Source organism: Cyrtonyx montezumae, unplaced genomic scaffold (assembly GCF_038088225.1).
Source record: "Cyrtonyx montezumae isolate F1298 unplaced genomic scaffold, pur_monq_1.0 scaffold_27, whole genome shotgun sequence".
NCBI classification, from domain to species: Eukaryota; Metazoa; Chordata; class Aves; order Galliformes; family Odontophoridae; genus Cyrtonyx; species Cyrtonyx montezumae.
Window position 1 is genome coordinate 303,342 of NW_027072014.1, and position 19,606 is coordinate 322,947.

The 19,606-nt window shown below is 37.9% G+C and overlaps 1 protein-coding gene across 1 annotated transcript in view; it reads left to right on the top strand.

The window, feature by feature from the left end:
* VCAN (versican) overlaps nt 1-19,606 on the top strand; it is a 101,614-nt gene that overhangs the window by 48,224 nt on the left and 33,784 nt on the right. The window contains exon 7 of the mRNA XM_065740523.1: nt 1,764-4,931. Coding sequence (XP_065596595.1) covers nt 1,764-4,931 — 3,168 coding nt within the window. The remainder of the gene's footprint in view (nt 1-1,763; nt 4,932-19,606) is intronic.

The window sequence follows — 19,606 nt, forward strand, 5'->3', positions numbered from 1 at the left end:
AAGGCCGCGCACGCACACAAAAGATCAGATATATGGTGGAGACTGAATCTATTCTGCTGGCAAAGTACATCATCATTTTGAACACAGCAACATCCTGTCTTTCTACCCTCACAATTTCTTTTTCACTTTCACTTCTAGAAAGCTGAAATATCAGTTCTTTTTCCTCATTCCATGGCTCTGTTATTCCACCTAGAAATTCTAAGCAGCAGCATCTGGCAAGCAGCTTCCGTCTCCTTCAGGGTAGATCAAATAGGTCTCTTGCAAAGGTGACGTTTTCAAAGTTTGGTGTGTGAAACTAAACAAATATTTGCATGACCTTCACTTGCGCAGGCAGAATCCATATATTCAGTATCAAAGGATCACCCATTTAGGCACGGTTATGTGCATACATGCTGTGTCTGCTTCAGTATAAACTGTCACTGTACAAATATATATGGCTACAGTTGAGCCTTCCTGAGTGTTTTTCACTTGTTTACATTCTGTTATTTCTGCATACTCTTTTAACTCCTTTAATTTTTCCAGTGCTAATGAAGTCCCTGGTCAGTGTCTGGAATATTTTCATCTCTGCTCCAGGCAGTAAAAATCTGTTCTCAAAATGAACTTTTCCCCCAGTAACTAACTTGTATTCATTCCTTACATTGGATAGAGTTTCCTGGTCTCTTTTTACTATCTCACATAGTATCTTCCACCTCTCTATTCCCGTTGCTGAATATTGCTGACCTGGAAGAACTGGCAGAAGGGGAGACATTTGGATTTGGACTTTTCCTGAGTAAATCTTGCTTTCTGAGCACAAACTCACCTTTTTCAAGAGTTTAAATTCCAATCCCAGACTTCGGAGTGGAATGGTGCATTTCCTGCTCTGGTGGGATAGCAGTCTGTGGCAGGAGAGGACAGAGAAGCAGAACCACAGTCCTTTAGATCATCATAATTTGGTTCAGTGGAAAGACACAAAGTTCTTTGTACCTAGATAGTTATGCAGCATAGCTGCTCCTTCCTGCCCCCATATTCAACACTCTGCTTTTTCATGTTCAGCACTCTCATAGAAACACTTCTGCCTGTGAAAGAGGTTCAGAGTTATATCTTTGAAGTGTTTTCCAGAGATCAACATCATCATAGATTGAATTTTATAGTCTTATGGTTTACTGTTCTCACCTTTACACATAATCAGAATTTCTCTCAGTGTAATTTAAAGCAGTACAGCAGTTTTTGCAGATTTTAATATTGTATTTTCTGATGGCATGTTTGTTCCTGTTGCTCAAGCATGCTCTTGCTCCTGTTAGGCTTCCTTTTTTGCAATTAGTACTTATGTACTGAAAATAAGATGAAGTGCTGTTTCAATCCCTTTATGCATTTGAGTTCTATGCTATAATAAGTTTTGAAGAAAACCTGCAGAGTTGCAGTACCATTCATTATGACATTGTGAAATAAACTTCTGTATTTCCCGATCAGTATTTAGCTGTCTAATGGTTACTTGTATAGTGTTATGACATCCAGGGGTAATTATATAAATAACAGCTATGAAGAATACTGCTCCTGTTCTCATTTCATCTGACATTAAGTTTCATGCTACTTAAATAATATGATATTTATGTCATTCAGAGCTCAGTTTTATGCTCAACAATTGTCTAAAGCTTTTTGCCTCTATACTTATTTCTCAGTGTAACTTCTAATTTCTTCTAGGAACACGTGAACTAATTGAAAATGTTTGTAATCTTACTAAGTGATTCGTTAACTTTTTTTATTCTCTTTTTTTTTTTTTTAAGGTAAAAAAATTGTAACAGAGCCTACAACTGTTAAGCTGGTTACAACTCTCAAAACTGACAGTGTGAAACCATCATCTGCTAAAGTTACTCTTAAACCTTCTGTTTTTGAGAGTTCAGTTACTGAAGTGGCTGTCACTGAAACAAAGGTCCCTGCTTGGGAGGAAGCAACCCTAGAGACTGAAGATACAAAAATGACTACTGAAGTTGCTGAGGAGAAAAGGGAAATGGAAGTGCTTATGGAGAACATTAAGTTAACCACCCTTTTACCTCAGACTGTTACAGATGGTGAAATAAGCCCTTATGATACGCTGGGAAGGACTGAATATGATGTTTCACCTAGGTTAACAGAGAGCACATCTGCAGCTTTGGAAGTGGAGCACACTTACTCTGAAGCAGAATTATCCGAGGAACAAGGTAGGTCTGAAAGCACTGAGGACGCTTTCTTGACCTCTGTAGTTTTTCAGGATAGCACAACTGTAGCTAAGAGTTCCACTGGTTCATGGGAAGATGTTGAAACGGGAGATACACAAAAACATGATGCTGATAATCAGACTGAACAAATAGAAGTGGGCCCTGTGCTGGCAGCTACAGATAGCTTGGTACCAACTTCTCAGAGAGAGTTACCCAGGACAGGGACTTCAGTTTCACTAACAAAGGAAAATCTGTATCTTGGTTCTCACTCAACAAAAGAACCCACAAAAAAATCAATGGAAGCAAAATCTGACAAGAAACTTACAACTGTTGTAATCCCTAAGGCTTTGTTCACTGATCAGTATGATCTTACTACAGAGGGGGAGGGAAGAGAGAGCATGTACACCGTTATGCCTGATAGAGTTTCTGGCGTGGCTCTGGTTAGCGTCCCAGAATCAGATGTGCCTGCTGTATCAGAGACACTTGTGGATGAGTTTGCAGTAACCACCGGACAATCTTCTACAACACACGAGTCAACATCATTCATTAAATTTAGTTCCTCTGCAACTGTGTTTGATAATGAGGCGTCAGCTGAGGGAAGCCAGGACACCGTGTCATCTGGAATACCTGTATCCTTTTCGGTATTTACTGCCAATGAGACAGGATCTGAGGTCACTGCTCTCACAGGAGGTACCACTGCCCCACAAAAGTTTGAAGAAGGCATCACATCTGTTCTTCACTCATCTCGGAAAACAGAAGGATCAGCTATTTTAGAAAAGCAAGAAAAAACAAAGGAGCCAGAAGTAAAAACAGTAGATGATAAGGTTCCTTATATCACAACTGTTGTTCCTACTTCTGTTACAGCAGGATCTGAGGGACATTTTGGAAGTGAGAAGTTCACACACACTCCTCCAGTTTCTGGAATGGGGCTGCAGACAGATAAAGATCAGGGCTATATGACAGAAGAAACATCTCATACTAAGAGAATTGAGTTAGATACTGAAGATGGTATCTCTGGTATGGAGCCTACATCTCCAGGGCAAATTATAGAATATACAAAGCATCTAGGAGCTCCAGTTTCAGCAGTAACAGATGAAACCATGACAAGCATGGTGACAGCAGAAACAAAAGATGATGAAGAAGCCGTATCAGCTGATTTTGATCAGAGTAAAAGTACTACAGACGTCTTCCATTCAGGCAGCTCTTTAGATTTGGAAATGTTTACTGTATCTAAAATGTCAGTGCATGAAAGTAGTGCAACAATGAAATCGTTTAGCTCTTCAAGTGGTACTGTGTTGCCAACTGCTGTGCCCACTGTCCTGGAGGTGACTGATCATGAAGCAGATGAAACATCAGGATATGTTTTGAAAATGACCATTTCTACCCCAGAAGGTGAACAAAGAAAGGCTACTGAGAAATCGTCAGCAACCTCTGCTGAAGACAAAGTCTCTTCAAGGATGGAATTGTCAAAATACACAGTGACAGAGGAAAGCCAGATGAGTGCTGTGACATCCACTGAGGAGTCATCACTGGCAACACTTCAGAAGGGAAAAGGGGCACCATCTGTTGGCTTAGGAGAAACAAAGGAACCCTTGAATTTTACAGGTGTAACAGAGATAGAGACAACAGTTCCACAGAGAGAAGATGATTCTTCCCTAGTTCCAGTCACTGTAGGTAGTGAGAACATTGGAGAGATGCAAGTTACTGATCAGACTCCTTTTGACAGTGTCATTCATACTGAAGCAATAGTAACAAGTGCAAAAGCTAGTGAAGTGTTTCCAAAGGAGCTCTCCACGAAGGATCAAGATAGGGAACTAGATACTGCCACGGGGTCTGCCTTACCTGTAACATCTGCCCAAATGCATGCACAGAGGACAACAGCAGGATTTGCATCATCTCAAACAAGCACTCAGGAAAAACACGACGAGATGGGTTCAGCCTATGATGAGATGTATCCAGCAACAGAAGTATCAGTGCCTGCATTAATACTTACAGAATATGGACAAGTTCTGAGGCCTGTTGAAACTAGCACCAGGTCTTTGCATCTCACAGTGACGCCCAAAGTTGAGACCACTACCGACCAAGAAAAGAAGATTACAGAAGTGATGCCTGTAACATTTGGTACACAAGCAAAAGTGCATGAAAGCAAAGGAACCACCACAAGGGAAGAGGACAGAGATGTAGGAAGCAGGGTTTCTGTGTTCCCCGCCCATACAGTGCTGACTAGTCCTACTGCAGGAAGCATTAGTCTTCTGACTTTGGGAGCTTCTCCAAGTGAAACTCCAGAAGGTTCAGGAATATCAGAAGAGCTGGAAGAAGTCAAAACAGTTCCATTTTTATCTAAGGCAACAGATAAAACATCAGTTCTCAGTGATGTAACTACACCTTCCGTTAGCGCTGTGGACAAAATTCAGCCTACATCAGCATCCAAACTTTTTGTTTCTCCAAAGTCACCCCGTCTCATTCCTGAGGAAGATGAGGAGATAACAAGCAGTGACATCATAGTAATTGATGAATCTATTTCTCCCAGTAAAGCCACTACTGAAGATGATCTGACAGGAAAGATGGTAGAACCAGAAATTGATAAGGAATATTTCACATCATCAACTGCTACTGCAGTTGCACGGCCTACTGCACCACCCACAGTGAAGGAGGCCACAGAGGCCTTACAACCGCAGGAGGTGTCTCCTACTTCACACCCTGATAGTGGAACTGACATAAGATTGTATGTTATTCAAATCACAGGCAATGATACAGGTAAGATTTTGCCTTTTAGACCTACAGTCCATCGAGATGGACAGTGTATCATAACAGGCTGGTGTGACACTTTTAGAACATACTGGAAGTGCTGCTTGATCACTGAAGCGTACAAAGTACAAGTTTTATCTAGACAACAATTTGCTAAGTATTGGTAGGTCTATTTTTTTATCAATTAAAAATGATTGGAAAAGCATTTTATGTATGGTTTCAGGTGAGATTAATTTATATGAAAGAATAATACTGAACTGTTATACTTTCTATTGAGGTTAATGGTGGTTAATATTACAGTTTTTGTATTTAATGTTGTCACGTCACTGATTTAACTTCAGCTATCTGTGAAACAAGCATTTTAATTTCACAGCTTCCATTCCATGCATTACTAGTCCTAAAAAAAGCACTAGATTACTTTAACATTCCATTAGTCTGTAGCAATTAACAATGCCATGTACATGTAGTCAGCTAAAAAAGGCTAATGCATTCTGCTGTGTCCTAAGATGGATCTTCTGTCATTTTAGAGAAGGACTTTTAGAAGTTTTCTTAGATTCTTTTCTATCAATGTTGCAGAATTTGTGTTGCAAATTGATATAATTTCTGCAGTTTCATTCTGTTTTTAGCTGATGGCATTGTACATGTGTATGCAGCTTCAATTCCATGGGTATCCAGAACAGAAACTTCTGAAGTAGGAATGAACTCTTTAGTTTTATTATGAATGTGTCTCCGTAATTCAAAAGTTGAAGACTATTTTACAATAAGGAAGCCTGTAAAATGAACGTTATTTAAGAAGCCTTGGTAAAACCTCATTTTTAAAAATTAAATGCAGAAGAAGTGATAAAAAGGAAAAAGCTCAAATACCTAGTAGGTTCAGTATTGTATTCCGTTTATTTATTTGTTTATTTTTAAACAAAAATGATAAGAATCCATTCTATGATTTTTATAGCTTAACTGTATGTAATGCCTTTGAATGATTATGCAAGAAAATGTGTTCTCATTCATTCTTTGCCATAACATCCATATTTTGAATAATATATCCAACAGAAATCATAATTTCTGGAAGTTTGAAAGACTGTTTTTATCAGGTTTATGGTTGGTAGAATTATGTTCAAAATCAAGAGGGAGAGGTACATCTCTGCTCTGAGAGGTACATACTGCTGTATCAGTATTTGACTTCCCAGTGGACTTTCTGCTTGATACTGTGCTTTATATTTCCTAGAGATAAAACTACACGTCATATCAACAGTGACAGTATTTCAGAAAATAATAGTTATGTTGTTTTCAAACTTAAATGCTACCTTTGTTTCTGTGATATATTATCATTATCTTTACTGAAGTTGTAGTTGCCAGTGTCTTGGAAATCTCAATTGAGACAGGACTGGTAAGTCAGAATGGAATTTTTCAAGATTAGAGTGAAGTTACATGTTTTTGTACCTTTGGGAGTTTGGTTTATTCTGTTTAATAACTAATATTTGGACTGTGTAGTAGTGAAATAGTTTTCTTTGTTCCATTGTTGATTTATAGAATAGTTTGTTGCGCAATTGAGTAGATGTCTTCAGGCAGCTGTTTGTTCCAGGTGGATGGGAATAAGTAGGATGGTTTGGGAGTGTGTGGAGTCTTCTTGTTCTCTTCAGATAATGCCTACAATGTGTGATCTGGGATTTCTCTCCATCTCACTCAGAGAGTCTTTTTTTGTGCTTTCTTTGGAATGATGTTGGTAATGTGATTCCATAAGGTAGGAATTAGTCCAGTTCCTAATTTCTGGACTGTCTAAAGAACAGCAAATCAATGCACAGCCATGATTTCTCTCATCCGGGTGATACAGTCCTCAGGATTGGCTTTATTCAGGGTTTACCTTTTGTGTCTTCAATTTTCTAGTTACATATGTGCATTTTTTGATGGTTATATGCTGAATTAAAATTTGAAGCCTTCAAATTCTGCCTTTAGGAATGATGTAGTCTATCAGCATAGGAAAAAAAAAATTCCTAAAATAGTATGAAATTCCATGTATGGCAATATCTTCATTTTGCTTAAACATAACAGGATTTATCATGTTTCCAGTTTTCTTCATTTTTCTATTTTCAGTATGTCAGTGGTAATTCCTCCATTTAGATATTCAGAGGGAAAAGCCGCCCTATACCTACTTGCAACAAGTTAAATCAGAGCTGCAAATGATTTGTTTTGTCTGAGGGTATGGTTTAGGGCTTTATTTTCTTTCTCCAGAAATGAGAGGCTGTGTTTGAAACAGGCTGCCAAGCCCAGTTTCGCTTCATTGTTCTGCAGTCCATAAACTGTTCTTTGTACTGAAGAAAATGTATATAAGGGGTGCTAAAGAGAAATGAATTTGGCAAGTATTACTAACATACATCCTTCACTCAGACACGGTTCAACCTTTTATTCTGTCATTGTTTGAAAATTGATCTGCAGTCATACTCAAGCTACATAAATTCTACCTCTGACGTTTTGTTCCCAGCTAAATGACGACAAGACATGGTTTTTACTACCTCTCTGCAGCTCCATTTACTCTCTGTAGTGTAGTCATAACAATATTTCTGTGGCATTACCGCTGGATTTATAAGCCGTGAGAAGTATTTCACACTCCACGAGGGGGACTCACACCAAGGGATGTAGAGAGGTCATGGGCATCTCTCCTGTGCCCATTGAAGCGAGGAGCATTTCCATGGCCTTGCTCTGAGATGAGGAGGAGAAGTAGGGAGGTTTTCTTGCGCCTTTCTACTTGATCTCAAGCCCTTGCTAAAGTGGCATCACCTTCATTGAGGTGCTTTGAAGTCCTCAGCTGGAATGTGCTGTAGATGCATGGAATGTGTTATGGATGTATGGAATGTGTGGGATATGGTTCTTGATTATTATTGTGGACTCAAGCTGCACTTGAAAGACTTTGAAAATGTTGATGGTGTTAAAGTCAATTAAATCTACTGTCTAGAATTTCAGGTTCTCTTAGAACCCCCCAGATTACTTCGTAGTGGTACCATATATAAGTCAAATATTTGATTTTGAATAAAATAGGCCTTTGGTTTGTTGGGACAGCCATCCAGGAACGTTTTCGCCTAGAGGGCTCGTTCTCTTATGCTATGCAAGAGCTTATCAGTTCTCCTAGTTTTTAAAATGCATGCTTGCAATCCATTAAAAATTTAAAAAAGGAAGTTTCAGTTAGTTTTAAATTATTAAATTCAGCTATGGAAGCAGAGTCAATTTAGGGGCCTGTTGGAAGGTCATCCTCATTAACTTAAATTCTGGTAAATACACTCAAATGCTGACAGGACAGAACACATCATTGGATGGATTAGACAGCTTGTTTGTATCAGAATGTGTCACCTTTCAGTGAGAAAATGTCATGTATAACACCGCTGAGGATAGTGTTTCTGATGGGCTATTATGGTACGTGGACATATCTGGAATGGGTGTTCCAGTTAGTGAGGAAAATATATTTACGTTCAGGAAACATTCTGCTGTTGTTATAAAGAGCATCACACATGTTTCATGGTGGAGAAAGCCAGGAACTTCATCCTCCTTTATGAAGCAGCAGACTCCTGCTGCACAGTGACACGAGAGCGGCTCTTGCCCTGGTGTCTGACCACATGAGCACTTCTTCATTACATAGGACAGGACAAAGGAGTCATCTCTTTGAAGGCAAAGAGGGAAATCGTGTCCCTTCATGTCCTTTTCTCCTCACAATTCTGCTACCTGTTGTAGTGGTGAGTTCTGGTTGTATTACTGGAAGGTAGAGTGTATCAGCAGCTGGAAATAAAAGAAGAAATAAAAACCAAACCTGAAGGAACTTTTCAGCTCATAAACATTTTATGAGCTGAAAAATGCTTGTGGGGGTGTTGTTGAACAGTGATACTGGAAACAACTTCTGTCTGTATCAGGAGTAATTTGCACACCTGCATTTTTTGGAGACATTTAAAAGTCTTTGCTTAGTGAATATGTTTCAAATTGCTTATTGGACCCTGGGATTCACACCAGCTCCGTCTGTTTTCTTGTCTCCTCTAGCTTTGAGCAGAATGAAATTGCAGAAACTTGTGCTTTGTAGTTGAGGAATTTTATGGAAAGAAGGCTACAAACCTTTTGTGTTTCAACATGTAATTCTCTGACATGCATATTTCTTTCTTAGAAGTGTACGAAGATTGTGAAATTTGAAGGAAAAGGAATACTGTAGAATGCAGGATGTTAATGAGTCATAGTCATAAAGCTGAACAAAGGAGGCAGAATAGGGTCTTTGCAGGTCCATCTTAAAATTCATTTAGTCCTTTTGTCTTCCCTGCTCCCTCTGGAAGGCTGTCCCAGATGATCGTGGCTCTCCTAAAGTCTGATTCTAATATCTAGCCTGAATTGTTTCTTGGCGAGTTCAAACCCGTGTTTGTTCTTGCCAGCATTGTCTTTAGCTTGAATAGGTCTTTTTTCTTCTTGACACTTATCCCTTGATACTTTTATTTCTCTGTTCAGTCATAGAGAATAACCATGTCTCCTTTCAGCCTTTATTTTTCTCATTACTGGAGGGAGTGTGGATATGCTGTGGGAGCCTGCAAGGAGGAGGCTCTGCTGCTCAGGGTTGTTGGTGTGGTGCTGGGTGATGGTGTGGAGGGCCAGGACTGCTTGCCTCCCAGCTTTCTCCATGTGGAACTTCACATGTCATGGAGCCATTTTAGAAGCTCGCAGCATCTGCGCTTGTAGCTGTCTTCACTTGTACCCACACTGTTCTGTTGTTTTATTTATGCCTGCTGGCAAATACCTATCTGGACACTGTTCTTTGTAGTAGGCACATGTGTGCTACATGCAACTTTTGGTGTACTTTTCAGAAATTATTAACATAACAATTTTTATGTTGGAGTTCTGCTGAAGGGGGAGAAACGTTGTCATTTATGTGCTGAAATAGCTTATGTCCTCCTGCAAATGATAGATATTTGCTATTGAAACATCGTTTATGCTTAGTAATGATTTCAAATCAAAGTCTATTGTAAAGAGAAAATTGCTGCCCTGCATGAAGCGTTCTCCTGCTTTATGAATGCCTGCTAACACACTCCAACATGTATGGCTAGAACATCCCTGCCTGCACAGGTTGTTCAGCTTTCTTAGCAACTATGTGATTCTTGATACCAGTTGTGCATTTAAGAGAAAGATAACTGAAAATGTGCCTGAGCATCATGGTGAGCAAAATGCCATTTAATTTTCAAATGCATCTCTTCTGATGTGGTATTCTATGGCTGTGGTTCTATTGGTGCTCTGCTGAGCTAAGTTCATTTCTGATGGGATGTTGGAGCAATAGTTAGGTGACTTCACTTGGGCTGACCCAACTTCCTCTCTTATTAAATGCAATATCTCCTATTTGTTTAATGGAAACTGGATTTCTCTGCTTACAAAGTAACATTCCAGCTGATACTAAAACTGTGGGGCTGCTGGCCTTCACTAGCCCCAGAGGTGGTCACCTTCCCTGCTGTTCGCAGCAGTCAATGGGCATGGTTTTATTTCAGTTATTGAATTATTAATGCACTCTTTCCTAGTGGTGTTTTGTTTTGAGCTCTGGGCTGTTTGTTCAGATAGGAAAGAAAAACACCTAGCAGTTCTGAAACACATTTCTCAATGAAATAGATTTGTCTATATTAGCCTGAGTATATTGCATATAGCTACACAAATAATTTTCATACCCTGAATGACCGAATTCTCCATATCTTGTAGCATACAGACAGACAAGTTTTCATTTTGTTAGAGTAACTCAGGTGTTAAATACCAGCAAACATGGCCAGATTCTGATATCATCTTCCCCAGTGTAATTACACCACAGTAATTCTAATGAGGTGATTGAAAGCAGAATTGTTTAGGGGATGTTAGGTGTCTGAATGTATTTATTACATTTGCAGCTTCGCTTTTGTTCTATAATTAGTTAATTTTTACTTCAAAAGACACTTGTACCATAGGGACTTAAAGGAACATGTTTAACTTTAACTGATAGACCTGTTACTGAATTAAGCCAGATAGAATTTTTCTGTATTAGAATATTCATGTTGTACAGGTACGATGAAGGGCCTTTTAAGAAGTGCCCTTCAGTTAGGCACTGTCACGTGTAAATTATAATTAAAATACACCAGCAAAGATGTCTGGCATGAGAGAAAGTGCTAACAAACAAATAACAGTCAAAAACCCAAAGTACCCCAGGCCTTTTGTTCTCTGTTCTTCTTTTCAAAAAAAAAAAAAAAAAAAGAAAGAAGGAGGTGAAAGAAACAACTCCAGACTCAACAGAGCTGAAATTTGATATTCAGAAAATACGACAAACTAAGACTGAATTAATAAGAAGTTCTTAAGGCACTATTGCTGGCTCTTCCTGCAGTCTTATTAAAGAGCAATAATTTCTTTTTTTACATTCCTTTATAGACTTCCATAGATACAAGAAACAGTACCTTCACATTAAATACTGCTCGGAGGATGCGTACACATTCCCTGCTGTTCTTGCATTGTTTCCAAGGAAACGTCTCAGTCCTAGACTTAGGGATTACACATTTCTAGCTTTCTTATAGCTCTTTGTTTATTCATGAGACAAATGAAGGAATGTTATTCATAGGTACAATGTAGTTTTTCATACATCTGCTGTAAAGGAAGAAGAACCCTTTTAGGAGTTTTGTTTACATGTGAAGAACGCCTTAAAAATCCTTTGGCAGAAAAAGAACTGTCATTAACATGGAAACTACATCTACAAGATGATTTTTTTTTTTTAAGGAAAATGATTGTTAAAAGTCTTCTGAGCTTATCCCCTTTGTAAGAAATCTAGTTACTTACGATGAGTATATCAACTTTTTTTTTTTACCATTTTCAGAAAACATTATCTACGCTATTTTGCTTTACATGAAATCTTAATTGGATACTGTGAGATTGTGAGTGCATGCAGGATATGATCCCAGAAATAGAAATAAAGATATTTTTATAAGTGCTTCATATAATTAAATTGCAAATAGAAAATCATTCCTTTAAGACAGGTCACTTCATATCTACTCTGATAATGGTGCTCTAAAATTGTAATATTCCTTCTTTTTGAGTGCATAGTTTTAAGTGGTCCTTTTTACAGCTGTTTTTTGTCCCTTTTAGATGTAATGATTGAATTCACTCCTGCTGATGCAGCTAGCCTTTTTCCATCACCTTTTTTTTTTCTTTTTTTAGTGTTGAAATGATAAATTTGATCAGTAATATACATAATGCCCACTGGTTTCTTTCAAGAGATTTGTGAATTACTTCCTGGCACAAGTCAGGATGTGTTAGAGAGTCTGCTGCATATTTTCTGTAGCCTTTGGGAACATGGAGTTGAAGTCATTCATCTTGTTCTTTGGAGCAATTCACATTTATTAAAAAAACTGCTGGCTGAATTGTATTAGGACTTGTCTGACCAGTCTTGTATTACTGGGCTTGCTTCAGAAAGGATAATTCAGCTTCTAAAGTCATATGAACATTTCTCTTCATTAGTGATTAGAGCTGAAATTTTCTCTTTCCCTTCCTGATAAGGAGAAATGCAGTTGGAAGTTTTGTCTTCTTGAGGATTGATTTTGTCTTTCAGAATCCTCTGCCGTATTTGATTACTTTTTTTCTTTTTGTAACTGTAAACTTAATTTTTCATCATCCAGTGAGAGTTTGATAGTTTCAAGATGGAATATTTTGTCATTTGAAGAAGAATTTCCACATACTTGATGTAATAATAGGATAAAAAATAGGATAGAATAAAAGGAATATACCTATATGTACACAGAGTGACATTCTTTTAATTCAAGAATTTGTAGTGGGATTTTACCTAAACTATTTTTTGTTTATTTGTTTTTTTCCTTTTTTAAAAGTGGTGACTGAAATGACTCCTGGATTGCTCATGCACTTGTAGTGAGTCACCATTAGATGTTACAAGCAAAATTCTAAAGTCCCTTGGACAAGTTGTATAATCAAGGTCTAACTGGCAGTTTAAGAGGCACTTAAATAATTATTGACAGATAAGCTGGAGGTTGCTTTCAGATAAGACTTCTGTAGTTATAACCTCATTCTGAAGTTTTTCTACTCCACCAGGCTTCCTTTTTGGCAGTACTTCTCTTTCTGTCTCATTTGCTGTGCACATGTACCTTCAGATGTTGAAAAGTGTTGAAAAAAGAAAAGAGGATCAAAAACATCCTAAAATTAACTCAGGAATAAGTTATGTATCAAGTTTAGTCTTTAGTTAGTTGTCCAGTTTATTTCCAAACTGCTTTGAATTTGTAGTACCCAAAGCAATCATACTTATTAACCCACCTACTGATAAACTTCAAATGGGTGAGGGCATTTTCATTGTTTTTCTCGCATATCAAGAGATGATACTCTGAACAGTCCATTAAAATTGTGATTACAGAATCTATTCTGTATCTTCTGTGTAAATTTGTAGTGCATAAAATATGCAAAATCAACATGCTAAGTAATCTATGTGTGCATATCTATGTGTACAATCACTCTAACTATTTGAAAGCATACATTTGCATTTAAGGTATTATGAAGATAAGTATAGTAACACAAGTATATAGGTCTTGGCCAAGATTGATTTCCCCCACAATGGACTATTCTAGAAAAACATTTCAGTGAAGAAAACTCAAGCCTAAAGATTGGTGAAAGTAGGTTGTCACAAAAGTGATAGCTATAAATTTGTCCCAAGAAGGAACAGGAGCTGCAGCTAAACAGTGTGTCTGACTGGCCGTGGTTTTGAGAGCTGTTTGCTTGGCCAGTGGGCTTGTGCAGAGGTTAAACTTTTAAGTGTGCTTATGGGGTGTTTGAGAGATGGTATTTTTTTGAGAATTTTAGGGGATACAATTTCAGAGAAGCATTATAATAAATGGCAGCAAAATGTATGAATTACTCCAATTTTCTGTAAAAAAAGCATTGTGAGTTAGATCAGGTGGGACATATTCACCTAACTGTGTGTCTGTATGTATCAACACAATGGCCTGCTGTAGAGCTTGAACCTTGGCACATTTTCTAGTTTAATTTTTTCCACATAAACTTTCATCTTTGAAGCAAATGACATTGACTGAGAAAGTAAAACTGAGCCCATGCCTACTCCATAAAACCTGAATTACTCCTATGTTAATATGAAATCAACCTACATTTTTTTTTGGAACTACCACTGTAGGGAGTGTACTCTAAGTTTTGCTAAAGCTGAAGAGTGTTGACGTTTACCAGGGGATTGGGCATTAATTACCCATCATTTCATGTCTGAGCAGCCTTTGGAGTTGCCAAATGGTGGACATCTGCTTCAGCACAATGGCTGCTGCATTTTGACATTGGCCCAAATTTTTGTGGCTACAGGTCATTTTTCTGCTGGGAAGGGGCACGCACTTCCCACATTAATAGGGATGGAATTAATTCTATCTTGTTCCAACAGTGTAGTAACAGAAGCATTTTGGGGCTGCCCTCCTGTAACTGACAGTTAGCAAAGGGCTGTTTCCTTCTTTACCATGCAGGAGTACCCGTGGGATCAAAGCTGAAGTTTTGGTGAGCAGTTGCTTTCCTTTCCCAGCCAAGTCTTCTGTCTGCCCTGGTGAGCTGGCCTCTGGAGTTGGTCTTCTATATATAACAGACAGAACGGCTAATCTAGGCTGCGCAATTTGACTTTTTACTTTGTTCAGGATTTCAGCTACAGAAAAGGATGTAGTACTTGCCAGTGGTTTGTTTTGGGTTTGTTTAGTCCCGCAGAGTTTTAAAAGTGTCTTCTCTGTAGTCGTGAAGTAAAATGTCGTTGTTGGAAGGATGCTTAGGAGCTGGAGCAGAGTTCTGTTAGTGAAACATGGGAGCAGAGAGGAAATGGAAACAAAATAGTTGTGCTTAGGATATCGTATGGCAAATACTCACTTGTTATCCAGGAGGGTATATCCTGCCCTTGCAGGGGTTCAGACTTGACACTACAATACTGCCGTTTTTAACAACTTGACATTTACTCAATCTGTTTTTTCTTAACAAACTTACCATTGTGTCAGAGGGGGAAAGCAGGAAGCAATGAAGCTGAAGGAAACGCCAAAGGCTGCCAGAAAGTTTCATGATACTCTTTTATAATAAAACAGTTCCTTTATTTCTGACATGGTTTTTGCATCATCTTGTCTATTACTTTAAAATTTGGCACGGATGCTGAAGCAAAACGATGCTGTCCAGAGCCCTGTGCAAAACAGATGTCCAGATGAGTGACATCCTTTACACAGGTGTTTCTGGTCATGGCCAACAGTTCACTTGTTTGAATATGTGGGAATGGCATAGTTGGAGATAGGCCGTAGCTTAACAATATGCCAGCAACTGATACTCAGGTTTCCAGCAGGACTGTATCTCACATGGAAACTGAGGTACCCAAATAAGGTAAAGCAGAATGGTGAGATGAATTTGAGTAGACAAAGCTGACCACCCACCTTGAATTGCTTTCAGCTCCTATCCATCTAGCTGTACACAAACTCTTCCTTCCCAATACTTTATTCCAGATATTTACTTGAATAATTTAGATTTCTATTCAAGCTCAATGTATATGATTTATATATGATTTTTATGTTTTATTTCTTTTTTTTTAATGGCTGATGAGATTTAAAGAATAATAACTTCACTTTTGACTGTCAAACAGAAAACAAAATATAAATTTTGATTAAGTTTATAAAGGAAAAAGGAGCAACCAAAAAGCCCCAATGGAAATGTGTATTACATCCTAAAAATTTTCTAATGGGAGTCAGAGTTAACAAAACTTTCAGAAATATGTACCTAACTGGGGAACACTTTTAAGTGAACTAAAGAAAACCCTTGATTTGTGTAGACTGAAGAGTAATCAAGGACTGGCTGTAACTAGACCTCATTGTACACATTGTCTATGTTAATGGGGAGTAAAAGGATTAAAATAATCAGAAGTTTAATTATTTCTGGACTTGTCTTTGTTGCCTTTTACTTAGGCATACGTGTACAGTAGTAGCCATGTTTCTTTAACACCTCAGACCAGCTCCTTGGCAGCATTCCCACCTTTTTCTGGTGGGGGAGATGAGGTATGCCTGGAGCACTGCTGCACTTTGACCGTGCCTAGGTAGGATAATGATATTACAAGATGGCACAAGTTAGAGAAATTGCATATACTGTAGACTGACACTTGGAATTTTCCTTCAGCAGGAAATGTCTGTATTTCAAAATCTTATTTCTTTTGAAATGAGATGAAAAGAATAATAATAATAATAAACCCTCGCTATGAAATAAAACAGTCCAAAAGATGTTATCAAAATGTTTTATTCTGTAAAACAGGCATTCTATACCAATTTAAATGTAACTTTCTTTTTTTTTTTAGTAGGGAAAAAAAATAATTCTACATACCCACTTTTTGAAATGTTAAAATCTAGTACTTTTTGCTCAAAGGCCATCTTGTCTAATTGCTCCTTCAGCGTGCTTTTAAATCAAAATATCCATTGAGACTGACATACTGCTGTGGGATTGATTAAGCTTTCTTTCACGGGAAGATTTTCAGCAGGTTCTGGTCCTCAGACTGCTTGAGTGAGCTTCTACTGCAAAGCTGATCCTCAGCAGAGCTGAAAGCTCCGGTGGGGTCAGTGTGTCACCTGGAGCTCTTTGAGTCATTCCTCAGGCTTGGTGTTCTCCAAAGCCTAGATGTGAGCCCTCACTGACTTTTTTTATAGTTTAAATAATTCAGTTTGGACTCTTTACTTTGAGGACTACTAAACATTTTACAGAATAAATTTAACTGTCTGTTGTCTGATCTGCTATCTAGTGACTCTGTGATTATTGTTTGGTAGGTCACACTTGCTAACCTATCAGGTGTGTCCCACAGATGTGTGTGAACTTTGAGATAATGCGTAAAAGTCACGAGTCTGGGTTCTGCAGTGTCTTAATAATTGAGCACAACATGCATGTTGACTGAAGAGTTCCACGGATTTATCTATTTGGATCAGTTTTTCAAAGTGTCTTTTATCCATGGTGTAAGGTTGGACTTAGTGAGATTCTGTGACCCACTTCATGTGGGAGACTAGGCTAAATTCTGTGAGTATGCAGAAGTAAATCAGGTGCTGATTTGTGCATCTGCCCCCAGTCCTCTCTTCTGTCAGTGTGCTTTCTATAACATGTTTTTAAAGTATGGCCATGCTCTGCACTGCCTTTTTCTGAATGATGTTTTCAGAAAAGTCTGATCAGTAGATGATTTGAAGAGGCATCTGCTTGAGATCTCAGACTTGTGTTCTTTTATCAGCTTGCCCAAGCTGTTGATCTGTTCTTCCACACTGCTAAGGATTACAGTTTTGTCTGTCTCCTAGTCCCCATCCCAGACATCCCTGACCAGAGGCCCAGAGCATGTGGTCTTTTGGAGGTGATGTTTAAGGCTGTTGCTGAGGTGCACGTTTATCATAGCAAATGTGATGAAGGTCTTCTGCAGGAGGTGGTGGTCATTGTTCTGTGCTGACCAACTGTAGCAAAGAAGAGGAGGTATATGAAAATAAGTGCAGACTGTACAGCTATGGGGAAGAAATAAGGTGATTTAACCAGCAAAGCACAGAATTTAACAAGTAGGCTTAAATAGTTAATCACTTTTCCTTCTGAGTCAAAGGTTTTTTTTGTTCGTTTGTTTTTAATTTTCATTGCTAGTTGTCACGTTATCTTTTTTACATTCACTAAATGGCACATTTACAGAAATATGAAAAAAACACATTTTTACAACGTACAATCTGTTATTGTAGTCATCATGTGAACTAAATCCACTATGATGTAGTTCTGATGGAGCCAAAATAAAGATTTCCTGATTATCAAATGCAGGAATAAATATGAGTAATGCAAACTATATTTTTTCTTTCATCCTAGCCTTGTGGTTTTTCTAGATAGTGAATGCTATGTAATTTGTGGTAGTGTCACACTATGGAATGATATTCACACTTAAAAGACAAACAATTCAAAATGTTTTTGTTCTTCTTTTAAAATCATCTTTTATTTTTATATTCTAAATAAAACATAGGGCCTGAATCAAAGTCCACAGAACTTTATGTGAATATTTGAGTGGCTATTGTGGGTTTATCAGACCTCTAGTCCTGCAAAACAACAAACTGTATGACTTCTTACACACAACTTGGCAAGTTTCACTGTTAGTGGAAAAGTTGCAAGAATCCACAGGTGAAACTGTGCTGTTTGTAGAATGTCAGATTGAGTACTGATTGTCCTGTTATGAACAAGACTTAAAAAACATGCTTAATCCACAAGTCTACTGATTTTTTATATTTGAGTTTTTTAAAAGTTTGAAAAAATCAGAATGTTTTTCATTTAACTTTTTATTCTAATTCAGCTGCTTTTCAGAAGGGTTTTTAGAGGAAAAGCCCTCTCTAATGCCTGTCCCCTTCCCAAATGATCTTGGAAAAGCCTTTTAGAGTTCTTTGCAGAATATTACTAGTGTTTGAAGAGCCAAGGATCATGAGAAGGATTGGAATGAAAGTTAATGCCACCTTAATCCATTTTCAGTGGTAGCAGTCAAATCCTCTTGTGTCCAGAATGTACCTGGAGCAGGGGCATGTCCATTTCTTACACACAGTTATGCACATTATGAGATAGATGCCTGTGCTATGCAGGTAATTTAAACATCTAAATGTATTGAATTGATTAAAAAGCACTCTAGGTTGCATGTAAACCTACCCACCTATCTATTCCATCTTTATTTTGCTGCATACCTCTTCAGTTTTCCCAGTAGAAGGCTTTACTGGCAGATCTCAGTTGGACTGACAAACTAGGCCAACTGCACCTGTTTAGACTACGTGCTCGTTTTTACTTTCTTCTTCTGGGAGTGATAGTAGAAGAGCACCTCTTTTAAAAAAGTGCTACTTTTGTCTTATTTGTCATTGTAATGTGTGAACTATTGATAAGAGCATTTAGGAACTGAATTTCTTTGTCCTCACCCCACCTCTTAATGACAGACTCCAATCTATATGTCTTTCCCTGCAGATGAAATGGGCAGAAACATATACATAGATAGCATCTTTCAGCTACATCTAGTCAGTTTAAAGCTGCTGCAAATGTTTATGTGTCTGCCCTGTGCATCTAACAGTCTACTTTTTCCCTCTCTATTCACATTTAATGATTGTATGTAAGTTTTCATCCTAGAGTCTTGCTTACTCGTAGAGGACAAGGTTACATGGTATGTTAGCTGTATTGTTTATTAGATTATTGGTCATCTCTAAGGCTTACAAGAATTTACCATAGCTGTTACTGCTAGGTATTGGCAACTTGAATATCCAAAAATACAGAAGGAAGAAGAAATTTTAATAAAAAATAATTCAATTGGAATCTCTATTGTTTTCTTAAAAGCTGGTAATCTTGTCCATGGGAAAAACAAAACAGTAATACTTAGTATTTGATGAAAGTGTCTTCTTAAAATTTATTATTGGAACATCATAGCCAGTGTTCTTTTATGTGGATCTCCGTGGCATGTGAGGTCTTGAAAAAGCTAAGAAAGGTAGAAGTAATGTCTGATAGAGATCTTTGCATGTGTAAGAATTTGTATATGTCTTCTAAGTGAGTTTGGAACAGATGTTGTTCATTAAATTTATTACTTACTGTGATTTAGCATGAGCTAGTAATTTGAGGGTCTCCCAGGTGTGCACTGCTACAAAAAATAGTGCACTGGTCAGAACTTGTTAGTCATGGTACCCTCCTACAGATTTACAAAT